General features: G+C 48.5%; 2 protein-coding genes across 4 annotated transcripts; one reads left to right on the forward strand and one right to left on the reverse strand.

Moving 5' to 3' along the window:
- The first annotated feature begins 1,589 nt into the window (after positions 1 to 1,589).
- HSD17B7 (hydroxysteroid 17-beta dehydrogenase 7) lies at positions 1,590 to 20,197 on the forward strand. 3 transcript variants are annotated; one of them, XM_075003075.1, is made up of 9 exons: positions 1,590 to 1,686; positions 1,777 to 1,980; positions 3,420 to 3,512; positions 5,950 to 6,064; positions 7,093 to 7,287; positions 11,517 to 11,621; positions 16,150 to 16,206; positions 16,858 to 16,956; positions 19,186 to 20,190. In XM_075003075.1, the coding sequence occupies exons 1-9, from the start codon at positions 1,652 to 1,654 to the stop codon at positions 19,288 to 19,290; spliced, it is 1,008 nt and encodes a 335-aa protein (XP_074859176.1). In that variant the 5' UTR covers positions 1,590 to 1,651; the 3' UTR covers positions 19,291 to 20,190. The 3 variants fall into 3 exon arrangements, with proteins under 3 accessions (XP_074859176.1, XP_074859177.1, XP_074859178.1); XM_075003076.1 differs by lacking the exon at positions 7,093 to 7,287 and having other exon boundaries at positions 19,186 to 20,197; XM_075003077.1 differs by lacking the exons at positions 7,093 to 7,287; positions 11,517 to 11,621; positions 16,150 to 16,206; positions 16,858 to 16,956; positions 19,186 to 20,190 and having other exon boundaries at positions 3,420 to 3,573; positions 5,950 to 6,061.
- Positions 20,198 to 20,957: 760 nt separating this feature from the next.
- CCDC190 (coiled-coil domain containing 190) lies at positions 20,958 to 22,875 on the reverse strand. The gene is given in 7 exon segments (XM_075003327.1): positions 20,958 to 21,020; positions 21,022 to 21,106; positions 21,108 to 21,279; positions 21,282 to 21,536; positions 22,036 to 22,116; positions 22,460 to 22,653; positions 22,799 to 22,875. Coding segments are annotated over 7 exon segments (927 nt in total).
- Positions 22,876 to 23,426: the final 551 nt, after the last annotated feature.

Below are 23,426 nucleotides of genomic sequence, written 5' to 3' on the forward strand. Positions count from 1 at the left end.
GTTTGTAGTGGATAAAAATATTTTAGTGGCTACAATGCTTTAATGACAGGCTTGTGTCAACACAGCCCTATCGCTAAAAAGCTGCATAGTGTAGCTTAGCAGTTCCCAACCTTTTCCAGACAGAGATCCATTTTGACAATTCTGGAAGACGTGGTGACGTAAGGCAATTCAAAAATGGGGGGTGGTAAGATTAGTGCCATAATTAGCTAATTTTGCACTTGAGGCAAGAATATAAAATGGTGCCCCCTTATGTTTACATATTCATAGTAGTTATTTCATAGAAAAAGGGGAACTACATTAATAATAATAAAATAACTGTTTATTATAGTCAATTATTTTATAATCACAGTTGATCTGGGTTGTGGTGGGGGAAATACCTTCATCCCTAAATTGCTCCCCCTACACTCAGAGGCTGGAGGGGCTGTGTGGGGAATCACACTCAGAGGCTGGGGGACATATAAACAAAAAAACTAAAACTGACAAATCAGCTACATAGAACAGGAAGCAGGGCAAAAGGAGGGAAGAGAAGAGGGTGGGTGAAAATTAGTTACTGCAAGAGTATTGAGTGGCTTGCTTGGGTTGGCTACAAATATCAAAGGTGGAGAAGCTGTCTCTGTAATACCTAATTGCTTCTCTATGGTTAGAAATAACTGCTGGATGCGGCAGTGTTAAGGAGCTGCAAATGGCTCTTTTAAGAGCCACATGCAGCTCTGAGCTGCTGGTGACCCTTAACAAATCTAATTGTGACGTATAGGTTGAGAATCCCTGGTGTAGCTACAATTCCTCTGTCTCCTCTTTGTGGCTTACGGTGGAGGCCCAGGCAAAATGCAGCCTCCTGCAGACGTCACACTCCAACAGCCTCGGGGATGAAATGCACATTTCTTGTACCTCTCCCTGCTACTGAGGCATGACCACTCACACAGGTGTTGGCCCTTTTAAGGCTGGGCTGGGATCAGTGCGTCCTTGTCCCTGGCGAACCGATGGGCGCTGTCACCTCGAAAACAGCACGTTTCCCTTACACTCCTCCACTCTGAAGAAGTGCGTCTGACCCACGAGCTCATTCCCTGCGGACGCAATGTGCCAGTCCTGGCGGTGCTGCAGGACGGCTAGTTTCTCACAGTAAACTCCACGCGCAGCTGCTGCGCGGAGTTCCCCAGCTGGCGAGGGGGCAGCGACGAGACGCACTGAGCCGAGGCGGAGCGGCGTGCGACGCGGAGCGGAGCTCCACGCGAACGGGCGGAGCAAGCGGACCTGCGGCGGCGCCTCCCGTTGCCCGGGCCTTGCTCTCGGAGCCGAGGGGAAGGAAGGGGGCGGCGCAGCGGTGCGAACGGAGGGCGCTCAGGCCCAGGCAGGCTGCGTCAGAGCTGAGGCGCGGCTGGGCAGGGTACAGGCAGCTCAGCTTCAGGGCGCCGGCACCATGGCAACCGCAGGCCGGGCCAGGGGGCGGGCGGGGACTCCTGTCAGCTCATCCTCGCGCCACCGTCCGGGCCCCCGCGAGCTCGCTGATTGGACGGCGGCAGTGCGGGGCGGGGCCTCGGGGGGCGGGGCGGCCCGCCGGGGGGGCGTGGCTCGGCGCGTGGCGCGGCCGAGCGCTTTATAACCGCGTGCGGCAGGACAAGGCGGCCGTCACCTGGAGCGCGGCGGCGGGGGGATGGGGGCCGTAGTGCTGGTCACCGGCGCTAGCAGGTGCGGCGGGGGTTCGCTTCCCGGGCGGGCGGGCGCGCGCGCTGGGGGCGGCCTGAGCTGACTGGGCTCTTCTCTCCCCGGGCGCTGCAGTGGCATCGGAGCCGCTCTGTGCCAGCGGCTGCTGCAGGAGGACGCCGCGGTCCGGCTGTGCTTGGCCTGCCGGAGCATGCAGAAAGCCGCCGCCACCAAGGCCTTGCTGCTGGCCGCCCACCCGGCTGCCCACGTCAGCCTCGTGCGCCTGGATGTCAGCAGCCTGGAGTCCGTCCTGCAGGCAGCCGGCGAGGTCCAGCGCCGGTGCGTGGGGCCCCTGGGGGTGACCGAGCCGCGGGGGCCGCCTGGCCAGTCTGCCGCAGTCAGAGGCGGCCTTGCGGTGTCCGGGCCGGCGGGAGGCCAGCGATGGGCCCAGGCACAGTCAATGTGCTCATGTGGCAGAGGAGGAAAGGGCTGAGATGGGTCCTCTCCAGTGCAGCCGGTGTTGCTTAAAGCCCTGTCCCAGTGCCACGCCAGGCTCGCCTGTGCTTCGGGAGGCAGTCCTGTCAGGGTCTGCAAGGCCCTTGTGCAGCCTGGGGCCTGAGCACCAAGTTTCATGGCAGGGAGAAATTCGCTGTGTCCCCAGCAGAGGAATGCTGTAAGCCTCACTGCCACCAGTCTTTTATCTCTCCTGCTCCTGCAGGGGGCACTTGCACCTGTCACAGTCTGAGAGTACACCACTGAGCCTGACCTGCAAAAGCTTTTCCCGGAGCTCCAGATAAGGAGATCTTCTTGCTTCTGTGGTGGTAGCCATTATGTGTCATCTTGAGCAAGTGGATTGGCTTTCCAAGAATTTCCCTAAAATCTCTGGCTGCCCTGGGCTTTTTAATCAAATACTTCCTGCTGTACCTTCCATTAGTTCTGAAGCAATGGGAGCCTTGGTGTAGTAAGGCTTCAGTGAACCACATGCTTGCTGAGTACCGTTATCTAGCTTTTGTCAGCAAAAATGCATGTGCCTCAGGAACCTTATGTGCTAAGGCTCCCAGTATTCCTTCCCAACTCACCAAATTAGCATGAACAGGTGGTAGCAACAATAGGAATTCTTTTTTCTTTTTTTTTCCTAGTGCAGGTCAGGGTACTTTTGAGTTCCTTAATTCCCTAGTTGGCTGTATCTGAGGTGGTACTGCTTCCCAATGACAGTACTGATCTCAAAGCAGTAGCTAAACAAAGCTTTGACTGCAGAGTTACTGTGGTGATATCAGTGTTATCTGTTGGAACTGGGATTGTTATATTAACCTATGGAAGTTAGGTGCTTAAATCCCATTGAATCAATCTCCTTTTATTTTCTCATAAAATCCTGTGTAGCTAATTGGGATTTGCAACATAATGTTTGGAAAATGGATTACCTGTCATCATCAGTTATATTTTAAGAACCCTGGATTTTAACTTGCTACACTCCAGATTTTGTGGGATTTCATGGTGAGAGTGAATTTTAAGGTTCGGCTCCTATAGGGAGATTAATTAAGAACCCTGAATCCTCGTACTCTGACTATGGGAAGGCTTGTCATCTGGATCACATCTAGTTTTATTTTGCAATGTGGCCTCATTCTTATTGGTTTAATACTTTTTTGAATGTCAAAACACAGACATGGCTTGTCTCTGAGGCACTATCTCTGTTGTGGGCTAGTACTGGCTGCTTTTTAAAAGATATGCTTTAAGTAATAGCCATAATCAGCCATAACATTTTTGTTTCCTTTGTGTAGGTTTCAACGCTTGGATTATCTCTTCCTGAATGCTGGGATCATGCCGAATACCCGTGTTAACTTCAAAGCACTTGTCTCTGGTCTCTTCTCTGGGTATAAGATATGACCTTTAAGTGACAGTCAGATACTCTTCTCTTCCTGGCTTTGTCCTTGTGTGAGTGGGGAGAGAAGGGGAACGTGGAGAGAGAAGAAACGGATGATGGCATAAACAAATATTCCAATAATTCACTGAAATTCCTGTGTGGCTAAGAATGTGAGAGGTGGTTAATGACCATTCTTTAATGGGTGGTTATCTAAGAGGTGAACAGATTGTCTGTCTTTCTGGTTTTGTCATTACTTAGTCATAAATGTACATGATGGTGTACAAAGGCGTTCTGTGCAGAAGAGCTCACCATTCAGGTAAAATGAGAAGGCTTGCCAAACTGGAATCAATGGATTATAAATAAGACTGAGATTTTTATCGGGGGTCTCTTTAGTAAAAGTCCTGGGCAAATAAGAAATAAATCACAGAAGATATGATCTGTAAAATAATGGGGATCTGTGGGTCCCCACACTGCTTACAGCAGGTCAGCTGTGGGGTAGCTGGAAGCTCTGGGGGGGAACCCAATGTGCGTTGGGTGTTAGAGCTCCACCCCACCCCCTCCTTCGTGGCCAGGACCTGTAGGGTACCACTTCAACAGTACCCCGGGTAGCTCATGGGACCTTGTAGCTCCAACCAAAAGCAGGCTGAAGTCACAGAAATTGCTGAAAGTCATGGATTTTGTAACTTCAGCTATCTCTGACTAAACGGTAGCGTTAATCATAATAGCGTTCTCAAACTGGGCATTATGAATCTGCACGTGGGGGTTTGAGTTGTCAACCTTTAGCCCAAACCCTACTTTGCTTCTAGCACTTGTAATAGTGTTTATACATATCAGAAGTGGCTTTTAGTCTAAAGGTGGAGGGGATTGCATTCAGCGGCTTACTATGTGGAAGTGGTCACAAATACAAAAATTTTAGAAAGGCTATTGAGGATCAGTAAAACTAAGGAAACGGGCACTTCCTTTTGGAGAAGGAGATGCATAGGTGGTGGGTATAGTAGGTCAGGAAAAGCATGGCTCATCTAGGCTGGCAAATGAGGGGAAATGACTTGGGGTTCCGTTGGCCAGTGTCTTCTCTGGCTGTGGAGTGTGTCTGCTCAGAGCTCTGACTATGTGGTACCTTAGAGCTAGCCTCCCTGAAGTTGATGTTCACTGGATGTCCATGGGGTGCTATTACCACAAAGTAGTTTGAAACTGGTGTTTGAGGACTCTGTGGAAGAAAGCACCAAAGGGAAATGTTGGAGAAATATTGTTAGGGCTGTGGGTTGAGCAATGTGGCAGAAAAAGAAGGGGTGACCAAAGATTTGAAACTATACAGGAATGTGGAGTAAGTTGTGAGGGATCTCAAAAATGAGTGTGAGGAGCTCAGTTATTTCAGAAAGCACTAAGTAAGCAGGTGCTTGTTCTGGTACAGATTATGTAATGGCACAAGGAATTTTTATACCAGTGTAACCATCTCAGTAAAAAAAAAAAAAAAAAAAAAAAAAAAAAGTCATACCTTTTAACTCAGGCTGGTCTATGCACACCTCTTGTACCAGCATAAGTGTGGAGGCAAAATGTAATGCTGTAGATGGGGACTCTGGATTTGGTATTAGGAAGGAGGAATGAATTATCCCAAATAAGTCAGAAGTGTTAATGGCCTAACCTGTGCGAGATGGGGGTTGTGGTTAGAGAGGCAAAAAACATTAATAGGAAAAAAATGGATCACCAAACAGCCTTCACTGAGTCTTTAGTGTCAGCATGCAGGGGTGCATAGGAGGTTGGGAGAGAGCAGGAGACCAACCATAGCATAGCAAGGCATCAAGTACTTCCTCAACACAACAAATCCAGATTTATTTCTATCCCTCTGAAATAGGGAAATAAGCCATCTTCCCTGCTACACACAGGGAAACTGAATCATGGAAGTTAAGTGCAAATTCAGTGGCTGACAGAACCAGAATGGGTGACTGTATTTATTATTAACCCTGGGACTATTTTTTTCTCTGAATTACAGCTCAGGTTACAGGCTCCCATTTAGTGTGTGAGCAGCAAATTGGGAATCATTTTTAAACTGTTTTGTTGTAGTAATGAATCTCTAAAATCAAATCTCACTAAATTGCAGCTGGCAATTTCAATCTTTCAAAATTTAGTTGAATGGATTTTAAACTTTTTTTAAATACAAAGAAAACTAAAACTTCCTGACACTGTTATTCTTTTGCAAAATTTATGGCCTTAAATATGTAAAAGATTATCTCAGTTCTTCTTTTTCAAAATCCAAAGTTACTATTTTGAACTTTCAAAATGAAAGTTGTTTCCAAATTAGGCTCTGCAGAGGTTTACAGTTTATTGTAGAACTGCTCAAAATACTGAAAATGGTAAGTGGGAATGATTAAAAATTGTTTAATAAATATTTGGCTAAACAAGCAGTAGCTCTGTCTGAAATCTCTGCTGTTATCCTCTTTGTATTCTAGGAAAGCAATCCACATGCTGAGTACAGCGGAGGGGCTGATAACCCAAGAAGATAGTGTCACTGCAGATGGCCTGCAGGAGGTGTTTGAAACCAACCTCTTTGGGCATTTTATACTGGTAAATCTGTTTGACAGTTGGGCCTTATTCTGGATCAGTGGGTAGTTTTGGGTAAAGTGGGAATTAAGTGAGTCCGTTTCACCTCTGATTGCAGTATTCCTGTACACTGCTTAGCTACCCTCCAGACCAGGTCACAATGTGTAGTGGCCCAGGCATAAGACTGGAGGTCAGATCATACCCTGTATGTATCCTGGTCTGGCCAGCTGTCTTGGGTTATGTCTGTGCTTGCCCCCTTCTTCAAAGGGGGCATGGTAAGCAGCATGATTGCAGAATGCTAACGAAGTGCTGCAATGAATGTGCAGCACTTCATTAGGCTAATTCTCCATGTCACAACCTTGAAGTGCCAGAATGCCTGCTGCTTCACAGTGCCTTTACTTCCCCAAAATTTTGTGGATCACCATACAGCCTTCAAATATGCTTTCCTATATAGCTTCCAACTTTTGGTGAGTAAAGGCACTTCACAGTAGTGTGGGCACTTCGACATGCCCATCACTACACAGCATGCCAGCACTTCAAAGTTGCTGTGGGAAGAATTAGCCTAATGAAGTGTTGCATGTTCATCGCAGCACTTAATTAGTATTCTCCAATCAGGCTGATTACTGTGCCTCCTTCAAAGAAGGTGGCAAGTGTAGAGATAGCCTTAGTGTTTGGGGGACTGCCAGACATGGCTGTTAATCAGTGTTGCCTTCATACCGAGTGCTCAGCGTAGCCTGCAGACATGTTGGCTCCTAAGAACAAAGGCCTGTTTCTCACTGCTTTGCAGCCTGTGTAGCAAGATAGTGCTGTGCAAAGTGAGTGTAAATGGGCTCTAAAATACAACCAACTTGGGTCTGCTGCATCCAGAGGTTGTCTCCTCCTGGCTGGCATCAGTGTGCCTGTGGCACCAGTGACATGATTCTCTGCTTGTTGCTCGTGCCATCAGTTAACCCAAACCCCTACCCTTCAGACTAGTGTAATTAAGAATGGAGAACTATTTTAAACTGTCCTTGGGATACTCCTGAAATGGATAAGGACTTTTATCTCCTCAGGTTCGGCAGCTTGAGCCTCTGCTATGTTGTCTTGATAAGCCCTCCCACATCATCTGGACATCTTCTGCCAATGCCAGGAAGTCTGCTTTCAGTCTCACTGACTACCAGCACAGCAGAGGCAAAGAGTCATACAGTTCCTCCAAATATGGTACTGACCTTGCTAGTGTAGCTCTGAACAACCACTTTAACAAGCAGGTGAGGTGTCTACTCTATGGTATGATCCAGAAGCTGTCACACTTGAGCACATGGGCCTCAGATAAGGTGGCATGCTTTTCAGTTGCAATAGTATGTTGATACGTGATTATGTACCACTTAAAAGGGTTCAGTTGCTTATGAGGTTGCTTCATGAATGTGAAAGCGCTAAGCTAGGGTGAATTTCATAACCTCAGCCATGCAGAACGCAATGCCATTAACCGCCTCAAACAACTCGACATTGTCATCCAAGAGGGTGACAAGGGAGGGGCTGTTATGAATAGGACAAACTACCAAAAGGAAGCTGGCAGGCAACTCTGCAATACCACATTCTACAGGCCTCTGTCTGAGGATCCCCACTGAGGAATACACAAACTATAGCATCTGCTCAAGACCCTCCCTATAAACACAGGAACACACACCTTGAACCCAAACCAGGTATATTCTACCTGCTACCCACGAGCCATAAACCTGGGAATCCTGGACACACCATCTCGGGCATTGGCACCCTCACCACAGGATTGTCTGGATATGTGGACTCTCTTAGATCCTATGCTAGTAGTACCCCCAGCTTTCTTTGAGATACCACAGACTTCCTCAGGAAACTACAATCCATTGGTGACCTTCCTGAAAACACCTTCCTGGTCACCATGGATGTAGAGGCCCTTTACACCAATATCCCATATGAAGATGGACTCCAAGCTGTCAGGAACATCCCTGAGATCGAGGCACAAATGTTGGTGGAGATTTGGCTTCGTCCTCACCCACAACTGTTTCAGATTTGAGGACAAATTATACCTTCAGATCAGTGGCACTGCTATGGGCACCTGCATGGCCCTTCAGTATGCCAACAGTTTTATGGCTGACCTGGAACAACGCTTTCTCAGTTCTCATCCTTAGTGCCCCTCCTGTACCTGCGCTACATTGACATCTTAATCATCTGGACCCATGGGAAGGTGGCTCTTGAAGAGTTCCACTGTGGTTTCAACAGTTTCCATCCCACCATCAACCTTAGCCTGGACCAGTCCACACAAGAGATTCACTTCCTGGACACTACTGTGCAGATAAGCAATGGTCACAGAAATACCGCCCTATACCAAAAACCCATGGACTGCTATGCTTATCTACACACCTCCAGCTTCCATCCAGGGCATACTACACCATCCGTTGTTTACAGCCAGGCACTAAGGTACAACCATATTTGCTCTGATCCATCAGACAGAGACAAACATCTACACGACCTTTACCAAGCTTTCCTCACACTACAATACCCACATAAGGAAGTGAGGAAACAGATTGACAGAGCCAAATGGGAACCCAGAAGCCACCTGCCACAAGACAGGCCTCACAAGGAAAACAAGAGAACACCACTGACCATCATGTACAGCCCCCACGTAAGGTCTCTCCAGCGCATCATCAGCAATCTGCAGCCCCTCCTGAACAATGATCCTTCTCTCTCACAGACCTTGGGATGCAGGCCTGTCCTCGCCTACAGACAGCCTGCCAACCTTAAACAAATCCTCACCAGCCACTATAGATCACAAAACAGTAACTAAGCCCGGAACCAGCCCCTGCAACAATCCTCACTGCCAACTCTGCTCAAATATCTACACCAGTGGCATCATCACAGGACCTAGCATCAACCATACCATCAGGGGCTCCTTTACCTGCATGTCTACTAATATAGTATATGCCATCATGTGCCAGCAATGCCCCACTGCTATTTACATTAGCCAGCTTGGACAGTCTCTCTGTAAAAGAATAAATGGACATAAATCAAACATCAGGAACAGTAATGTACGGCAGCCTGTGGGAGAGCATTTCAATCTGCCTGCACACTCAGTAGCAGATTTAAGGGTTGCAGTCCTGAAACAAAACTTCAAAAATCAGATGCAGAGAGAAATCTGAGCTGCAATTTATTTGCAAATTTGACTCCATTAACCAAGGATTAAACAGACTGCGAGTTGCTCGCAGCTTACAAAAGGAGTTTCTCTTCCCTAGGTGTTAACATCTCCATATTAGACTGACACTGGGCCATATTCCCGCCCCCCCAGCCCGTCTTAGCTGACCTGTTTTTTTTCCTCTCTTCATAAGTACTACTGATGAGCCTCTTCCACCCTGACAGAATAGATCTTGTCAGCTCTGGCCCTCCCTTTTACTGGGACCCCACTCTTTAAATACCCCTCTGAAACCACCCTCACACTCATGCATCTGGTGAAGCGGGTCTTTGCCCATGAAAGCTTATGCTCCAAAATATCTGTTAGTTTATAAGGTGCCACAGGACGAGTTGTTTTCATTGTTGGTACAATTGATGGGGATTGTTTGGTGAAAAAGTTGCTTTGAGGTTTGAAACATAATTGAGCTCAACTTCAGAACACTTGGGAGCTATAACTTTGCGTTTAGGATGGATGGTTGGTCTCTGGCTGTATCTTATTGATATTAAATACACCTTCCACTTTGGATTCAATCGCATGACAATTGGCCTGCTCTCATGTGGAAGAAGGAGTCTATCTAATCTAGCAACCTGTATTCATGGGTGGCTAAAACATTTTAAAGCAATATGCAAGAGACACTTTTGGGACAGCCATAAATTAACTTGCCTCCCCCGCATGGCCCCACAGGGCTTGTCACTGTTCCCTGATGAACATAGTTTAAAAGCCTCTTCACTAGCTTTGCAAGTCTGCCCACAAAGATGTTCTTTCCTCTCCATTAGATGGATCCCATCTCTTCCTAGTATCAGAGGGGTAGCCGTGTTAGTCTGGATCTGTAGCAGCATCGAAGGGTCCTGTGGCACCTTATAGACTAACAGAAAAGTTTAGAGCATGAGCTTTCGTGAGTTAACTCACTTCTTCACATCTCTTCCTAGTAACCTTTGTTCTTGAAACAGAATCCCATGGTCCAAGAAACCTAATCCCTCTTTGCAAAACCACCTGCACAACCACACATTTATTTCCACAAATCTATGATCCCTACCAGGACCCAGTCTTTCAACACAGAGGACAGAGAAGAACACCACTTGTGCTCCATATTCCTTGATCTTTCTTCCTAGAGTTACATAATCTGCTCAAGGTCATTCTTTGTGTCATTGGCTCTTACGTGGACAAGTAGGTAATCTGCAAAAAATTTTTTTTTTTTTGGGAAGAGTTACATCCTGGATTCTAGCTCCTGCTGAGCACCAAACTTCTTGAGATTCCAGGTCTAGGTGGCAGAGGCATGATTGTCCCTCTTAAGAGGGAATCCCCAACTATCGCTACCCATCTTCTGCTCTTGGGGGTGGTGGTTGTAGAGCCCCCATCCCTAGGACTGTGCATCCCAGGCCCTTAAGTCAGTGGGGTCTTCTTATTGCTTCCCTGAGAGGTGTCTGCCACAGCATTCTCCACTATGGTACATGTGCAGAGAGCCTGAAAGCAGTTGCTTACCTCCACTGGAGTTGGAGATGCCTGAATTGACCTTCTCCTGAAGGTTACACACTTCCAGTTTTCTTCCTTATTTTGTACTGTCCTCACTAGTGCTCAGCCTGCTGTGTCTGCAGGACTAAATGCTGCTGCCTGTTAAGGTCCAATATCAACCCTCCAATCTATCAGAGAAGGTGAAGACTTCACGTCTTCTAATCTTTCTTCCAAGATGGTGACCAGCTTGCACTTGATACAGACAAAATACCTTCTGTCTTCTGCAAGGAAAACAAACATGGCACATGCTCTGCAGGTTACAACATTTGCCTTGTTACTATCCATTTTTCTTTCCTTGTAGAGAGGCGTTGATAGCCCTTCTAAAATATATACCTGATGTGACTGAGGATGGGCTTGTAATTTGTGGCATGGCAACAGGTATTTATGTGGGAGCTAGTGACTGTCCAACGCTAGAATCTTGGACAAGAGGCAATGCCTCCCTGTTATGGGCCTGTGACTAGAGCGAATGGTGCTTTCCCTTGTTCTGTACCCATCCATAGGTGGCCACTCTTCTTTCTTTTCTTTGTCTTGAAAGAGTTGCCATCCCTTACTGCTACTTAATTGCTGTCTAGTGGGATTGGGTTTTAACTATATGTTACAGAAAAGGAGTGTGTAATATTTCTGTACACCTTTGCTTGCTGCTGTGAAGGGTGACTGATGGCTTTATATTATGAGGCCTTAGGAAGGTGCAAGCCACCTTGTAAATGTTTTTCATGTGTGCCCTTTCTGAGCAGACATGCATTGTTTACTGTTGGTTGGCTTTCTCTCGTCTCACTTCTGCAGGGACTGTATTCCAGTGTAGTTTGTCCAGGTCTTGTGATGACCAACCTGACTTATGGAATTCTTCCATATTTCTTTTGGAAGCTGCTTATGCCTATCATGTGGCTCGTGAGTAATCCCTTAAACTGTGGGTTTATTTCCAACCTTACAAGGGCTGGGAAGGACTTAGGGCACTGTGTGATGGTGTGAAATGCCCATCTGCCTTACAACCAAGGCAGTTGTACAGTGCCCTTCATTCCTACTTTGAAGGGAAATGTAGCAGATTGCTTCACATTGGCTGTGTCTATACTTGCCCCCAGCTTTGAAGGGGCCATGGTAATCAGGGCCACAGGAGATAACTAATGAAGTGCTGCAGTGAATATGCAACACTTCATTAGGCTAATTTTCCCCCTCAGCAATTCCAAAGCAGCAGACTTCCAAGTGCCAGTATGTGTGTAGCCACAGGCTCTCAAGTGCCTGTGCTAGTTCGAAGTCCATTTACTCCTCAATTTTGAGTAAAGGACTTCAGAGTGCCCACAACTACACACACGCAGGCACTTCAGAGTGTGCTACGTCGAAGTGCCCATGGCTAAGCACATGCTGGCATTGGAAGTTGCTGTGGGGGAAAATTAGCCTAATGAAGTGCTGCATATTCACCACACACTTCATTAGCAATCTCCTATGGCCCTGATTTACCATGCCCCCTTTGAAATTGGGGGCAAGTGTAGACAGAGGCATTGAGTTAAGTGGCCCCCCTTCCCCTCCCCCCAAAAGTGACTGACCCATCTGGTTCTTAGGGGTGGGATTTCAGCAAGGAGGTGCCTAGCTAGTGTGAGGCTCTTATCTGTGGAGGCTTAGAGGACTGGTGAACTGCCAACCATTTGTTCCTGGTTCCTGTGTTTTGTAAATGGGTATGAAGCCTCTGTTAGATACTGCCTCACAGTTATGTGCCTTATGATGGGGTACAGAGGGTCCTCCATAAGTCCAGGTTATGTATCTAAATAACGTAACTTACAGCAAACCCTTGATTTTAATGAACAGATGCAGGGGGGAAGCAGTGTCCATTAATGCTGAAAGTCAGGTATATCTGGTTATACTGTGTGATGATGCACTGATCTTCCCAGCATACCACTCACTCCTGTCCTCTTACCCCCCCCACTTCCCTTCCACCTGCCCCATTCTTCCACTCACCTCCCTCTCTCCCAGTTATCAGGAGAGGAGCTGAATGCTGGCCTGGTTCCTTCCACCTCCTGCAACTCTGTGCTGCAGCTCCTCCAGCTCCAAGCTGCCTGCACAAAGGTAGAGCGTGGCTGCCCCCAGCCTGCCAGTGGGCAGCAGCCTCTGATGCTATGGGTGCTATTTGGTGCCATTGCTGGCAGTGGCAGCTGGGTGCCAACATGCTTCCAGCACATGGGGCTGGGGGAGAACTCCTGCATCCCACTGCCACCCACCCCCCTTCCTGCCACTGGCCCTGGTAGCCTCAGCCTCTGTGATGGCCCCTCTAGCCCCAGCAGCTCCGCCAGCCCTTGCAACAGCTATGGTGAGTCTTCAGAACTTATTTGGAGGGAGGCTGAGGGGCAGCCTAACACAGTGTCTGTTTCTGCAGTCAGTCATATCAGGGCCCATTAACTTGAGGGTTTACTGTATAGTGAAACTGCTTCAAGGGCAATTGCTATCCATAAGGAATAATGTAATTAGCTTGAGAGACATTCCCAGCACATACAGTTCACACAGGTGTAATACATATGATGTGCCTATAAGCCACAAAAAAAAAAAATAGAAATAATAAGCCAGTTCCCCTCCAGTTGCTCATCAGTACCCTACGCTCCCCACCAGTCCCCCAGGACTTCAGGGCTCACTTCCTAGGCCCCCACACTACAGCACCCCCTGGCCACCACAAAGCTGTATGTTCCTGGCATTTGGTCCCTGATCCCCAAAATGACTTAAGTGTGGATCAGTGCAGCTTATAATGAATCTGTTTTCCTGACTTAATTAACGACTTATATGTGAAATGACTTATAATGGGGACCCCCTGTACTGCTATGCGTTGTGCAACCATCAGAGAAGCTGTACCCTGGTATAACATGCATGCCAAAGGACCACTTCATCGTGATGGCAACTCTCCTGCTTCCCTCTGTTAGCAGACTTTTGAATTCATGAGTTATTCTCCACCTTGATAGCAGGCAGGACAGGCTAGACCTTTGGGGAGTATAGAGCAAGTACCTGGGACAGGCATAGGCTAGTAGAGCAAAGAACCTAAGAATAGTCAAGGCTGGGAGTAGGTTTAAACTGAATTTGTGACCTTCATGAATTTCTTTTGGGTAATTAACCCAAAGCATGGTAAGGGGATGACTCTTGGCAGTGAGTGAGGTTGTCTGGAGCTGGGAAGGGAATATTACTGCCCATCGCTCTTTATGGCACAGGATCGATATTGCTGCTGAGAAGTACTAATGGGGGGGGCCCCTAGATGTGGAAGCAGATTTTAACCCAGGCTTCTGATCTCTGGTGCCCAGCCACATTAATTTAGCTAATTTCCCAGATGTGCCAAGCACTTGACATGCCCATAACCAAGTGTAGTTTAGTACACTTCAAAAGCAGAGGGACCTCCAAATATGAGACCATTCTTGAACATATGAAATACAAACTGGACTGGTACTTTCAAAGCATGAAACATTGGCATATATTAAACTTCCCACTCTAGTAGGAACAGAATTGGACACAGTGTGCCATAACTAGGGCTACCAAATGAAATGAAGGGGTAGCAGGTTTAAAACAAACAAAAGGAAGTATTTCTTAATGTAAGGCACAGTCAACCTGTGGAACTCCTTGCCAGAGTATGTTGAAGTCCAAGGCTGTAACAGGGTTTTAAAAAAAAAAAAAAAAAAAAAAAAAAAAAAAAAAAAAAAAAAGCTAGATGAAATCATGGAGGATATATCCATCAGACAATTAGCCAGGATGGGCAGGGATGGTGTCCCAGACTCCTCCTCCTCCTCCTCTGGGTGACAAGGGAGGGATCACTTGATCACCTGCTTCCAGCCCAGTAAAAGTGAGGGTGGGGAAGAGCAAGCACTAGGGTTAACAAACATGTGGACAAGAGGGATCCAGTAGATATAGTGGACTTAGATTTCCAGAAAGCCTTTGAGGTCCCTCGCCGAATGCTCTTGTGTAAATTAAGTTGTCATGGGAATAAGAGAGAAGATCTTTTTGTGGACTGAGAACTAGTTAAAAGATAGGAAACAGGGTATGAATAAATGGTACATTTTCAGAAATGGGCGGGGGAGGTAGTTAATGGCATTCCTCAAGGGACAGTCCTAGGACCAATCCTATTCAGCTTCATAAATGATCTGGAGAAAGGGGTAAACTGTGAGGGAGCAGAGTTAGCAGATGATACCAAACTGCTCAAGATAATTAATACCAAAGCAGACAGTGAAGTTCGAAAGGGTCTTAAAACTGAGTGAGTGGGCAACAAAATGGCAAATGAAATTTTAATGTGGATAAATGTAAATAATGCGGGTGGGGGGGGGGAGGAATAGCCCCCTCCCCCATCATATTGCATGTATAGTTGGGTTAATTTAGCTACAGCTAACCAGAAAGAAAAGAGATCTTGGAGTCATCGTGGAAAACATCCATGCAGTATTCAATGGCAGTCCAAAAAAAAAGTTAGTCATATTTTTAAAAAAAAAAAAGCATATATGATGGAGAATATCTGATTGCCTTATATAAAAACATGGTACGCCTACATCTTGAATACTGTGTACAGATGTGGTCACCTTATCTCAGATATTTTGGCATTTAAAAAGGTTCAAAAAGGGGTAACTAAAATGATTAGGGGTTTGAAATGGGTCCCCTATGAAGAAAGATTAGAGGCTAGGACTTTTCAGCTTAGAAAAGAGGTGACTAAGGGGGGATGTGCACTTTCTCCACACCACTCAATGTTATATACCTTTATCACAAGGAAAAACTAGGGGACACCAAACAAAATTAAGGGCAGCAGGTTTAAAACAAAAGAGTTCTTCACACAACACACAATGAAAATGTGGAACTCCTTGCCAGAGGAGGCTGTGAAGGCTAGGACTATAACAGGGCCTAGAAAGGAGTTATAATAAATGGCTATTAGTTGGGATGGGTGAGGAATGGGGTCCCTAGCCTCTGTTTTTCAGAAGCTGGAGGTGGATGGCAGGAGAGAGATTGTTTGGTTCACTCCCTCTGGGGCACCTGGTATTAACCTAGATGGACCTTTGGTCTCACCCAGTATGTCTGTTATGCTGTTCTTAATGGGGTGGGGAAGGGGAATAGAGTGAGCATGGTAAGGCTATGGGAAAGGGGCAGGACCTCAGAGGCAGGCTAGATCTTGAGATGCACTTGACTTTCCAGAGTCCCAGATTGTATTCCACTCACAGCTTGGATGCTAGCTCAGGAAGGACCTAGCTAGAAGAAAGACCAGCAGCAGGGAAAGACCTGGTACTAGCTTGTTGTCCATCTGGGTGGTTCTAGTGAATTGACAGGTGGCTTTGGGTTGGAAGATGTCCCTCTAGCCATAGGCAGGTGGCCTGGTATCTTAATGCTATTGATAACCTACCAGGAGCTCGGTCTTGATTACCTGCTCGAAGGCATAGGCGCTAGTAAGCTTTGTGTCTTGTTTCTTGTTATCTTTCAGATACGCTTTTTCACCAAAACTTACACGCTAATGCCATATAACGGGGCAGAAGCTCAGGTACGTACCAAGGCTTGCACATCAAATTGCTGCTTGTCTGCAGCATACTACTCCTCACAGCCTATTAGGGTCTGGTACTGGCTGCGAATGCCTCTTTTGCTAGATGAATGCATACACAGCGGTGTGTTACTGTTGCCCTGCACATCCTGACTGGCTTTCTGCAGTAAAAGCTAACAAATGGCTAGTATCTGAGTGTCCTTGAGCAAATTACTTTTTATCACCTTCTTCCTCACCTGTTAAAAGATCTTTTGCAGAGAGACCCTATGGTTTTCAGATCTCACCTGTGAGGGTCCCTTCTGCTCTTATCCTAGCCAGAAACTGTATCCATAGATGTAAGGCCAGATGAAACTTAGCAGAGCAGAAGGTGATAGAACTAAACCCAGTAATGCTTGCATCAAGCAGAAACCACAAGCTTCTTGCCTTCAACCTCTGCATAAGTGTAACTGGTGGCTACTAGGAGGGGGGCTTGTGCTGTTTCCAGTACTGCAGGGAGCAGGACAGCCAGATGTCTCTCTGTTGCTCCACTGGAGTATCTCATTGAGGACACTGGACAACCCTGCATGTTGCCAAGGTGCTTTGTTTTAAAATGCAAGGTTGTGAGAACAAGTTGGACTGCCTGCTGATACAACTCTGCTATTGTTGTCTTTGAAGGTATGGCTCTTCAGACAAAAACCAGAGTCACTGGATGCGCTAATGAAATATCACAGCTGTACTTCACCATGGTGGGGGAACTATGTGGAGGCCAGAAAGGTAAATTCAGCAATGACTCTAAAAATCCAATTTGCTTTTGCAGGAGTTCTGTGCCAAGAAAACAAATTCTGTGCACGCTGTTGTAAAATCTTACAAACGTTATTTGTCAGTAAATAAAAGTGGAGGCTCGATGATGACGGGCAAGTACAGGCCCCTGGTTGCACAGAGATGGGTGATGATCCTGCAGCTTTGTAAAATTATAGAACACTACAAATGGAAGGAACCTTTAGAAGTCATCAAGCCCCGTCCACTGCCCCCATGTCAGGACTAATCACATTCTAGACCGTCCCTTACAGATGTCTGTCTACCCTGCTCTTAAATGTCTCCCGTGATGGAGATTCTGCAACCTCCCTTCCCTTCACTAGGATCCAGATTTGGTGGTGAGGCTGCACCTGGCCCTGACACAGCATGACACACCCTGGGCTTGTCCTCTATTCCAGGCTAATAGTTAGGCTCATTCTGGCCAAATCTGAGGGGTGGGGAGAACCAGGTGTGAGGTGAGAAGGGGTTCAGAGTGATGCAGGCTGGTCGGGGGTAGCCCTGAAGGCAGCGGGCCCACATGCAGGGTAGCCGGATGCACAGGGGCTCATTCTGTGCAGGGGAATGGAGCCCAATAAAGGCCATCTGGGCTTGGGCACCTCAGTGCTAGAAGAATGGAGCTGGGTGGGGTTCCGGCTACCTGGAGCACAGTGGGATAGGGATCTAGGGCCGTGTGAAGTCATTGGGTGGTCAAAGGGCAGTGGGGATGGGGCATATTGGGCTTCAAGTGTAGGAGGCTCAGTGGGGGGGTCTAATTACAAGGGTGGGAGTCTGTATGTATGTAGCGGGGCTGTGTACAAGGAAGCTTGATTGGATAGGGGTTCTGGATGTAGAAGGGAGGCTTGGCAGGCCATTGTTGGTATGGGGTTGGGCCCCAATGCAGGGCAGGAGCAACTCCCTGTGCAGTGATGCCTGCCCCCATAGTCAAGAGGAATGGGAGCAGGAAGCAGAGAGGGTTGGCATGTGCAGAGCTTCTTGCAGCTTGGGTGGGTCTGGCCTCGCCCTTGCTCCAGCTACTCATGTAGGGATAAGAGAAGAAGTCCTATCCCCCTGCGCACCCAGTTCAGCTGGGACTAGCAGATTAGCACATGGTAGGAGCCACTGGCTAGCATGTCTCCAGAACACCCTTCCTCACATCGCCGCAGTGATCTACCTCTCTGCAGGCTCCTCAGGGTGCCCTGAACAATGCTGCTGATGTTTATACGTGACTGCGCAGTGCCCAACCCTAGCCTGCTGGTCTCAGCATCTTGCTGTAGGAAAGCACTGCTTCTTGATTAGCAGCAGTGTGCCTAAGCAGGTGGCCACCTGACTAGCCCTTACAGGACAGTGTCCCCACCACCAGCCCTTTTGTATCCAGAGCAGAGTCACCAACCCAGGGCTTGATACAGCTGCCTACAAAGGGAGTATGGCAGCCCAATGGATTAATGGGCTTAACAGGCTAACAGGAACTCAAACAACATCTGAGAGCTTAGGGTGAGGCCCCCAGTAAGCCTGCATTCTTTTCCAGCTAATGGAATTTAACATACACTTTTTCTATTTAGGGCAGTTGGTGATGGGGACCAGGTAGGACTGGGCTGGGGAGGAAGGAATGCAGTGGACAGGCATGGCTGGGGCCTGGCAGCTGAAGGGCTGCAGTCGCAGCAGAACCAGAACCCCCAGCTAGCCAGCCATTTTCACTATATAGCAGGGAAGCTCGCTCCCCAGAGTCAGAATGTGGAGTAGAGGATGTGAGGAGGTCGTGATGGCACCTCCTGCTCCCTCAGCAGGGGTTAGTGCTGACTGTCTTGGGAAGGCACCTCAAGGGTGGCTGCAGTAACGTACACCAGGCAAGTTCTTCCTGGCTTAAGCTACTGTTCCCTCATTGCAGAGGCTGTGGTTAGCAGTGTCCTAGGCTGCTGGTGCTAATGCTGCAGAGCTATTCCCTGGCCCCCAAAGGCTGCTACTCCATGTGCTGGCCATCGGGGAGCAGCTTTCTCTTTCTATTTTGTCATCCTTGTGAGATGCCACCTCTGTCATTTGGGGCCACAGCCCTGATCTTGGACTCCCTGGGCACAGGGAATAAGTGACTGAGTGGTTACCTTTCAGGCAGAGACTAAACCTGCCCTTGTCTTTGTCTGTCCCTGGCAAAATCCAGAGGTTCAGTCCACATTGTAGCCCCTGAGTCTAATTCTACTCCTGTTTTTCTTGCAGATGGATGTGGATGAAGAAGCTGCTGAAATATTTTATCAAAAGCTGTTGGAACTGGAGAAGCAAGTCCTAGCAAGAATGAATGTTCCCTTGAACACCCAAAAATAAGACTCAGACAGTGCTTCCAAGCGCAAATCTTTCTGGTGCTAGTGACATTGGGTACTATGCATTTGCAGTATAGGCCTCCTTAGGCTCACATGGCTTTGGTAGCTCAGGCTCCTTTTCTTAGGCTGGGAGGAATGTTCTTCTAGAAGTGGAGCTACCAGAGTGACTGAATAATTATTAGTCTCCTGCAGTCAGTACAAGACTGCTCTCTCCACACTTAATGCTTTTTAGTAACTTGTCTAAAGCAGACTGCCATTCCTGTATGTTAGGGTCCTTACAATAAACTGCAGTCACCCAAGAACCGAGGAAAAGCGTGACTGGGGGGGCTCAGTGACACAACAGGTGGAAGGGCTGGTCTTGAGCAGAAGGCTCTACCAGGGTGGTGTGATCTGAGTTGCCAGACTTCTTGGATAGCTGCGTATGACTGCTAAGGTTAGGCTCTTCAGAAGCTGATGTCCATATCTACACGGACACGTGCATGGTAGCCCTGTAGATGTGTTCTACTGTTGCTTGAAAGAGCAACGTGCATTATAGGGCTTACAGTGAGCAGCAGGGGCCATGTGGCCATTGTATGCTGGACACTGGAGTCTGTGACCTGTGGAACTTTTAGAGATCACCAGCAGGATCCACACAATTACTTAATGTATGATAAACTGGATGGAAAGAGATGACTGTGCTCTGCCTAAAGCACAAAGTACTTTTTATGTAACCAAACCAGCAGTTATGTTTTCACGTTGGGGCTGTAGCATCTTGCATCCAGGCACCAAGTTGGTGTCTGCAGTCTCCCACAAGCCTGCAATCTGCTGGTCTTGGTTTTTAAACAGTTACAGGCTCTTTCCAACTGCTGCCTGAGCCTGCAGAGAGACTGCACCTCAGCCCCACCTGAGGGCACACGGCACCCAGGAGGACATGGAATGTGACTTAGGACATAGTGGGGGCTCTAACAAGTGCAAGAGATGCATGTCTCTATCTGCAGAGCCCCAGACATTGGAGAATGCTCTTGGTGGTTTTGGATGTTTGGAAACATTGAGGAGCTGCTCCCCTTCGGCAGAGGAGCGAGATCGACAAGCTGTCTGAACTGTTTTGCCATTGCAGCGTTGCAGCACACACACACTGTATGCTTGCCTCACTGAGACTTGCTGAACGGTGTCCCTTCTGGGACTTGCATGTCTACAAGGCTGCCGAGACATGGAGAGGGCTCAGAAGAGCCCCAGGACCAATTTAAGCTAGGACAATTTTGCCTTTGAGTGAGACAAACTCCACTCCATCTCTTCAGCATATTGAAGAGAGGACAGTTAAATAGCCAGTACCTCTGTGGGGAGGTGACTGCCGAGAGAAGAGGCTCTTCAGTCCAGCTGACACAGGCACAATGAGTCAAGAGCTGGATGCTGAAGCTAGAAGAACTCCAAGGGGTAGGGAGGTGAACTTACAGTGCAGGTAAAACATCTTCTCCAGCCCTGTGGTGGAGTCTTCCCCAGCTGACCTTTTCCCAGCAGGAGTAGGTGTCTTTTGAAAAGCTGTGCAGTAGTTCAAGTGTAAGCTATGGGGCATACCTGGCTGAAAGTCCCTGGTCTGTCTCCTATAGCAGGTCAGAGTAGATGCCCTAGTGCCCTTAGTCTGTGACTCTGGCCCTCGCATGCTTCGCTTGGGGAAGGACCCATCGTTCAGGATTATACTGCTTTCATTCTGTGGAGGTTGGGATTTAAGTTGTTCTCATGCCCAAAGATTTTTGCACAGGCTGCATTCCTTCTCTGTGGCTGGAATGCCCTTGTGCCACATACACTTGGCCTTCCTGACTTCAGGGTACGAGTCCAGAAACAGGCCTACTGTGTGTGGGTGAGAGGTGGCTGCTGACACGGACATAGGCAGCTGTATCAGATCTCAGCTTCTCCTGGTCCAGGGAAGTCTTCCTTCTCTCTTTGCAGCTAGTGGGTTTGGGCACAGTACCACTGCCATTTGCAGGGCTGGCCTTGCCTGGTCCATGCGCCACTTGGTATCCAGTTCTCCTTGGCTGTTGGTTTCTTCCTGATTTGCTGGCTTGGCAGAGATGCTCAGCTACCTAGCAACAGAATGTTTGAGCTCTGGGATGGAGCTTGCAGCTTTGGCCTGGGTACATGGTGAGGTCAGCCCAGGCCTGCATGAGGACAGCTGCCTTGTATCAGCCAGGACACCATGGTCATGTGTCTGCTGCAAGGGTGATAAGGCTGCCCTGGAGGGTCCCTCCAGTGTGGAAAGTACTTCTACATGCGCTGTAGGGACGGGAAATGACGCACATCACATTTCAAAAATCCAAAACTTACTAAATTTTAAGAATTCAAAATTTCTGAAACTTACTTTAAAAAAATCATTAAATGGTGCTGTTATGCTTCTTGTGCCAAAGGGACAATGGCCCCAGTTTGATGTTGTTCACAAACTTGTAGCTGTAGGTTTTGACCAGGATTGTTAGTAAGTGCCACAAGAAGCTGGTCTGCTATGGTGGTAACTTCCCTCAGGCCAAGACACTTGGCAGGGGCTAGGCTTCTCCAGTTTGGAAGTTACACCTCTTGTGATGAGCTTTTCAGCCAGAGAGGGCCAGCATGTTTGTAACCATCTAACTTTCTCCAGTGTTGCCCCCCCCCTTACCCCACCCCCACGGTAGGAGAAGGCTACAGCACTCTGTACAGCCTTGCACCTGCCTGGCAGGGTGCTGTGGTGTCATGGAGGTTTGTGTAGGGTGAGTGACCCAAGTTGTGAGGCTGCAGAAATTACACAGTTGCTCCATTTGGCTGTTGCTGTGGCGGTGCCCTGACATGGAGGCAAGTATGGGCAGAGCTGGCCTTTTATCAGTCTCTGGGGAGAGACCCTGCTACAGGGGTGTGAGCCTTCTGGGAACTGCTTAAGACAGGGGCTAGCACCAATCATGGCAAAGGCTGGGGAGCAGCACAGGAGAGCCTGGGGCCCACAGAAGCCCCCCTCAGCAAGCACAGCTACCCAGGCAGTGCTGAGGGCTGGTCGGGCTGGCTAGCAAACTTACTCTACATTTCTCTTTCCTTGGGTCATCTCCACATGCAGTGCTGTCCTTGCCCACATGGGCCTGTTCACCTCTGTGCCCCACCCTCAGCTGTGTGTTTGCTCCTATACTGCTCCCACCCATGTGGCACAGCCATCTTGTTCTCATCCACCAGCTGCTCACCTTGTTGCAGTTGCTGTAGCTCCTGGAGCTGCCACTCCTCTTTGATCATTGTATTCATGTGATAGAGTTGTGCATCCTTTGAGTCCTGCAGCCCATGGCTGAGGGGGGCTTCAGCCTGTTTAACATTCTGTCGCTCCAGCTCCCAATGCCTGACTTGGGCTCCCTTGGCCACAGAGCTTCTGGGTTGATGCGTGCTGCCCCAAAAACGGGAGCCTGAAGCTGCTCCATGCCTAGGCTGGGCAGTCTTTCTCATAGCCCAGCACCCTGGCAAGGACCTGAAAGGAAGAGCTCTGCAGGCCAAGGTGCATGGTGCAGTGTGAGACTGGCTCTATCGCTCACCTGAGGAGCTGGATCACAGTGCAGAACTGGGTGGCATCACCCCCCAGACCCTTCCACTGGCCAATGCAGACAGCCATTTGATGATTCACCCAGCATGTCAGTGTCCCAGGCTACCTTGGCTAGTCTTATGGAGCCCCCCCCACCCTCCTTGATCTAGCAAATGCTGGTGCTGCTCCAGCACCCCCGTCACTGGGTCACACCTGGTTAGGTGGGCCTTGTGCAGCAGGCTGGTCGAGCAGTTTAAAGGCACCCATGCACCACTGCATGGCCATGATATACTTGCCATTTGCCCCTTCTGGCCCCAGCCTTACAGGCCTGGTGCAGCAGGAGTGGTTTGCTTCTCTCTGCTGTGTGCAGGCTGCCAAGCACAGTCCAGCCCTGCACCTGCAGCCATAGGGCTCTCCTCCTTGCCAGGGGGCCACACAAACCTCCCTGTAGCTATTGAACTGTGGCTAGGCGGGGAGTGCTGGGAGGCTTTGGTAGTTGGTTGGTAACGCTGTACCATGGGGCAGTGGCTCAAGAGTGGCAGCATACCTCCCCCTAGCAGCTGGCCCCAGGCTTTTTGCAGGGTCACACAGCTCAGCCCATTGCCTGGAGCTGTCTGCTGTGGGTAGGGCTAAGGCACCTG

Source organism: Carettochelys insculpta, chromosome 9, assembly GCF_033958435.1.
Source record: "Carettochelys insculpta isolate YL-2023 chromosome 9, ASM3395843v1, whole genome shotgun sequence".
Lineage (NCBI taxonomy): Eukaryota > Metazoa > Chordata > Testudines > Carettochelyidae > Carettochelys > Carettochelys insculpta.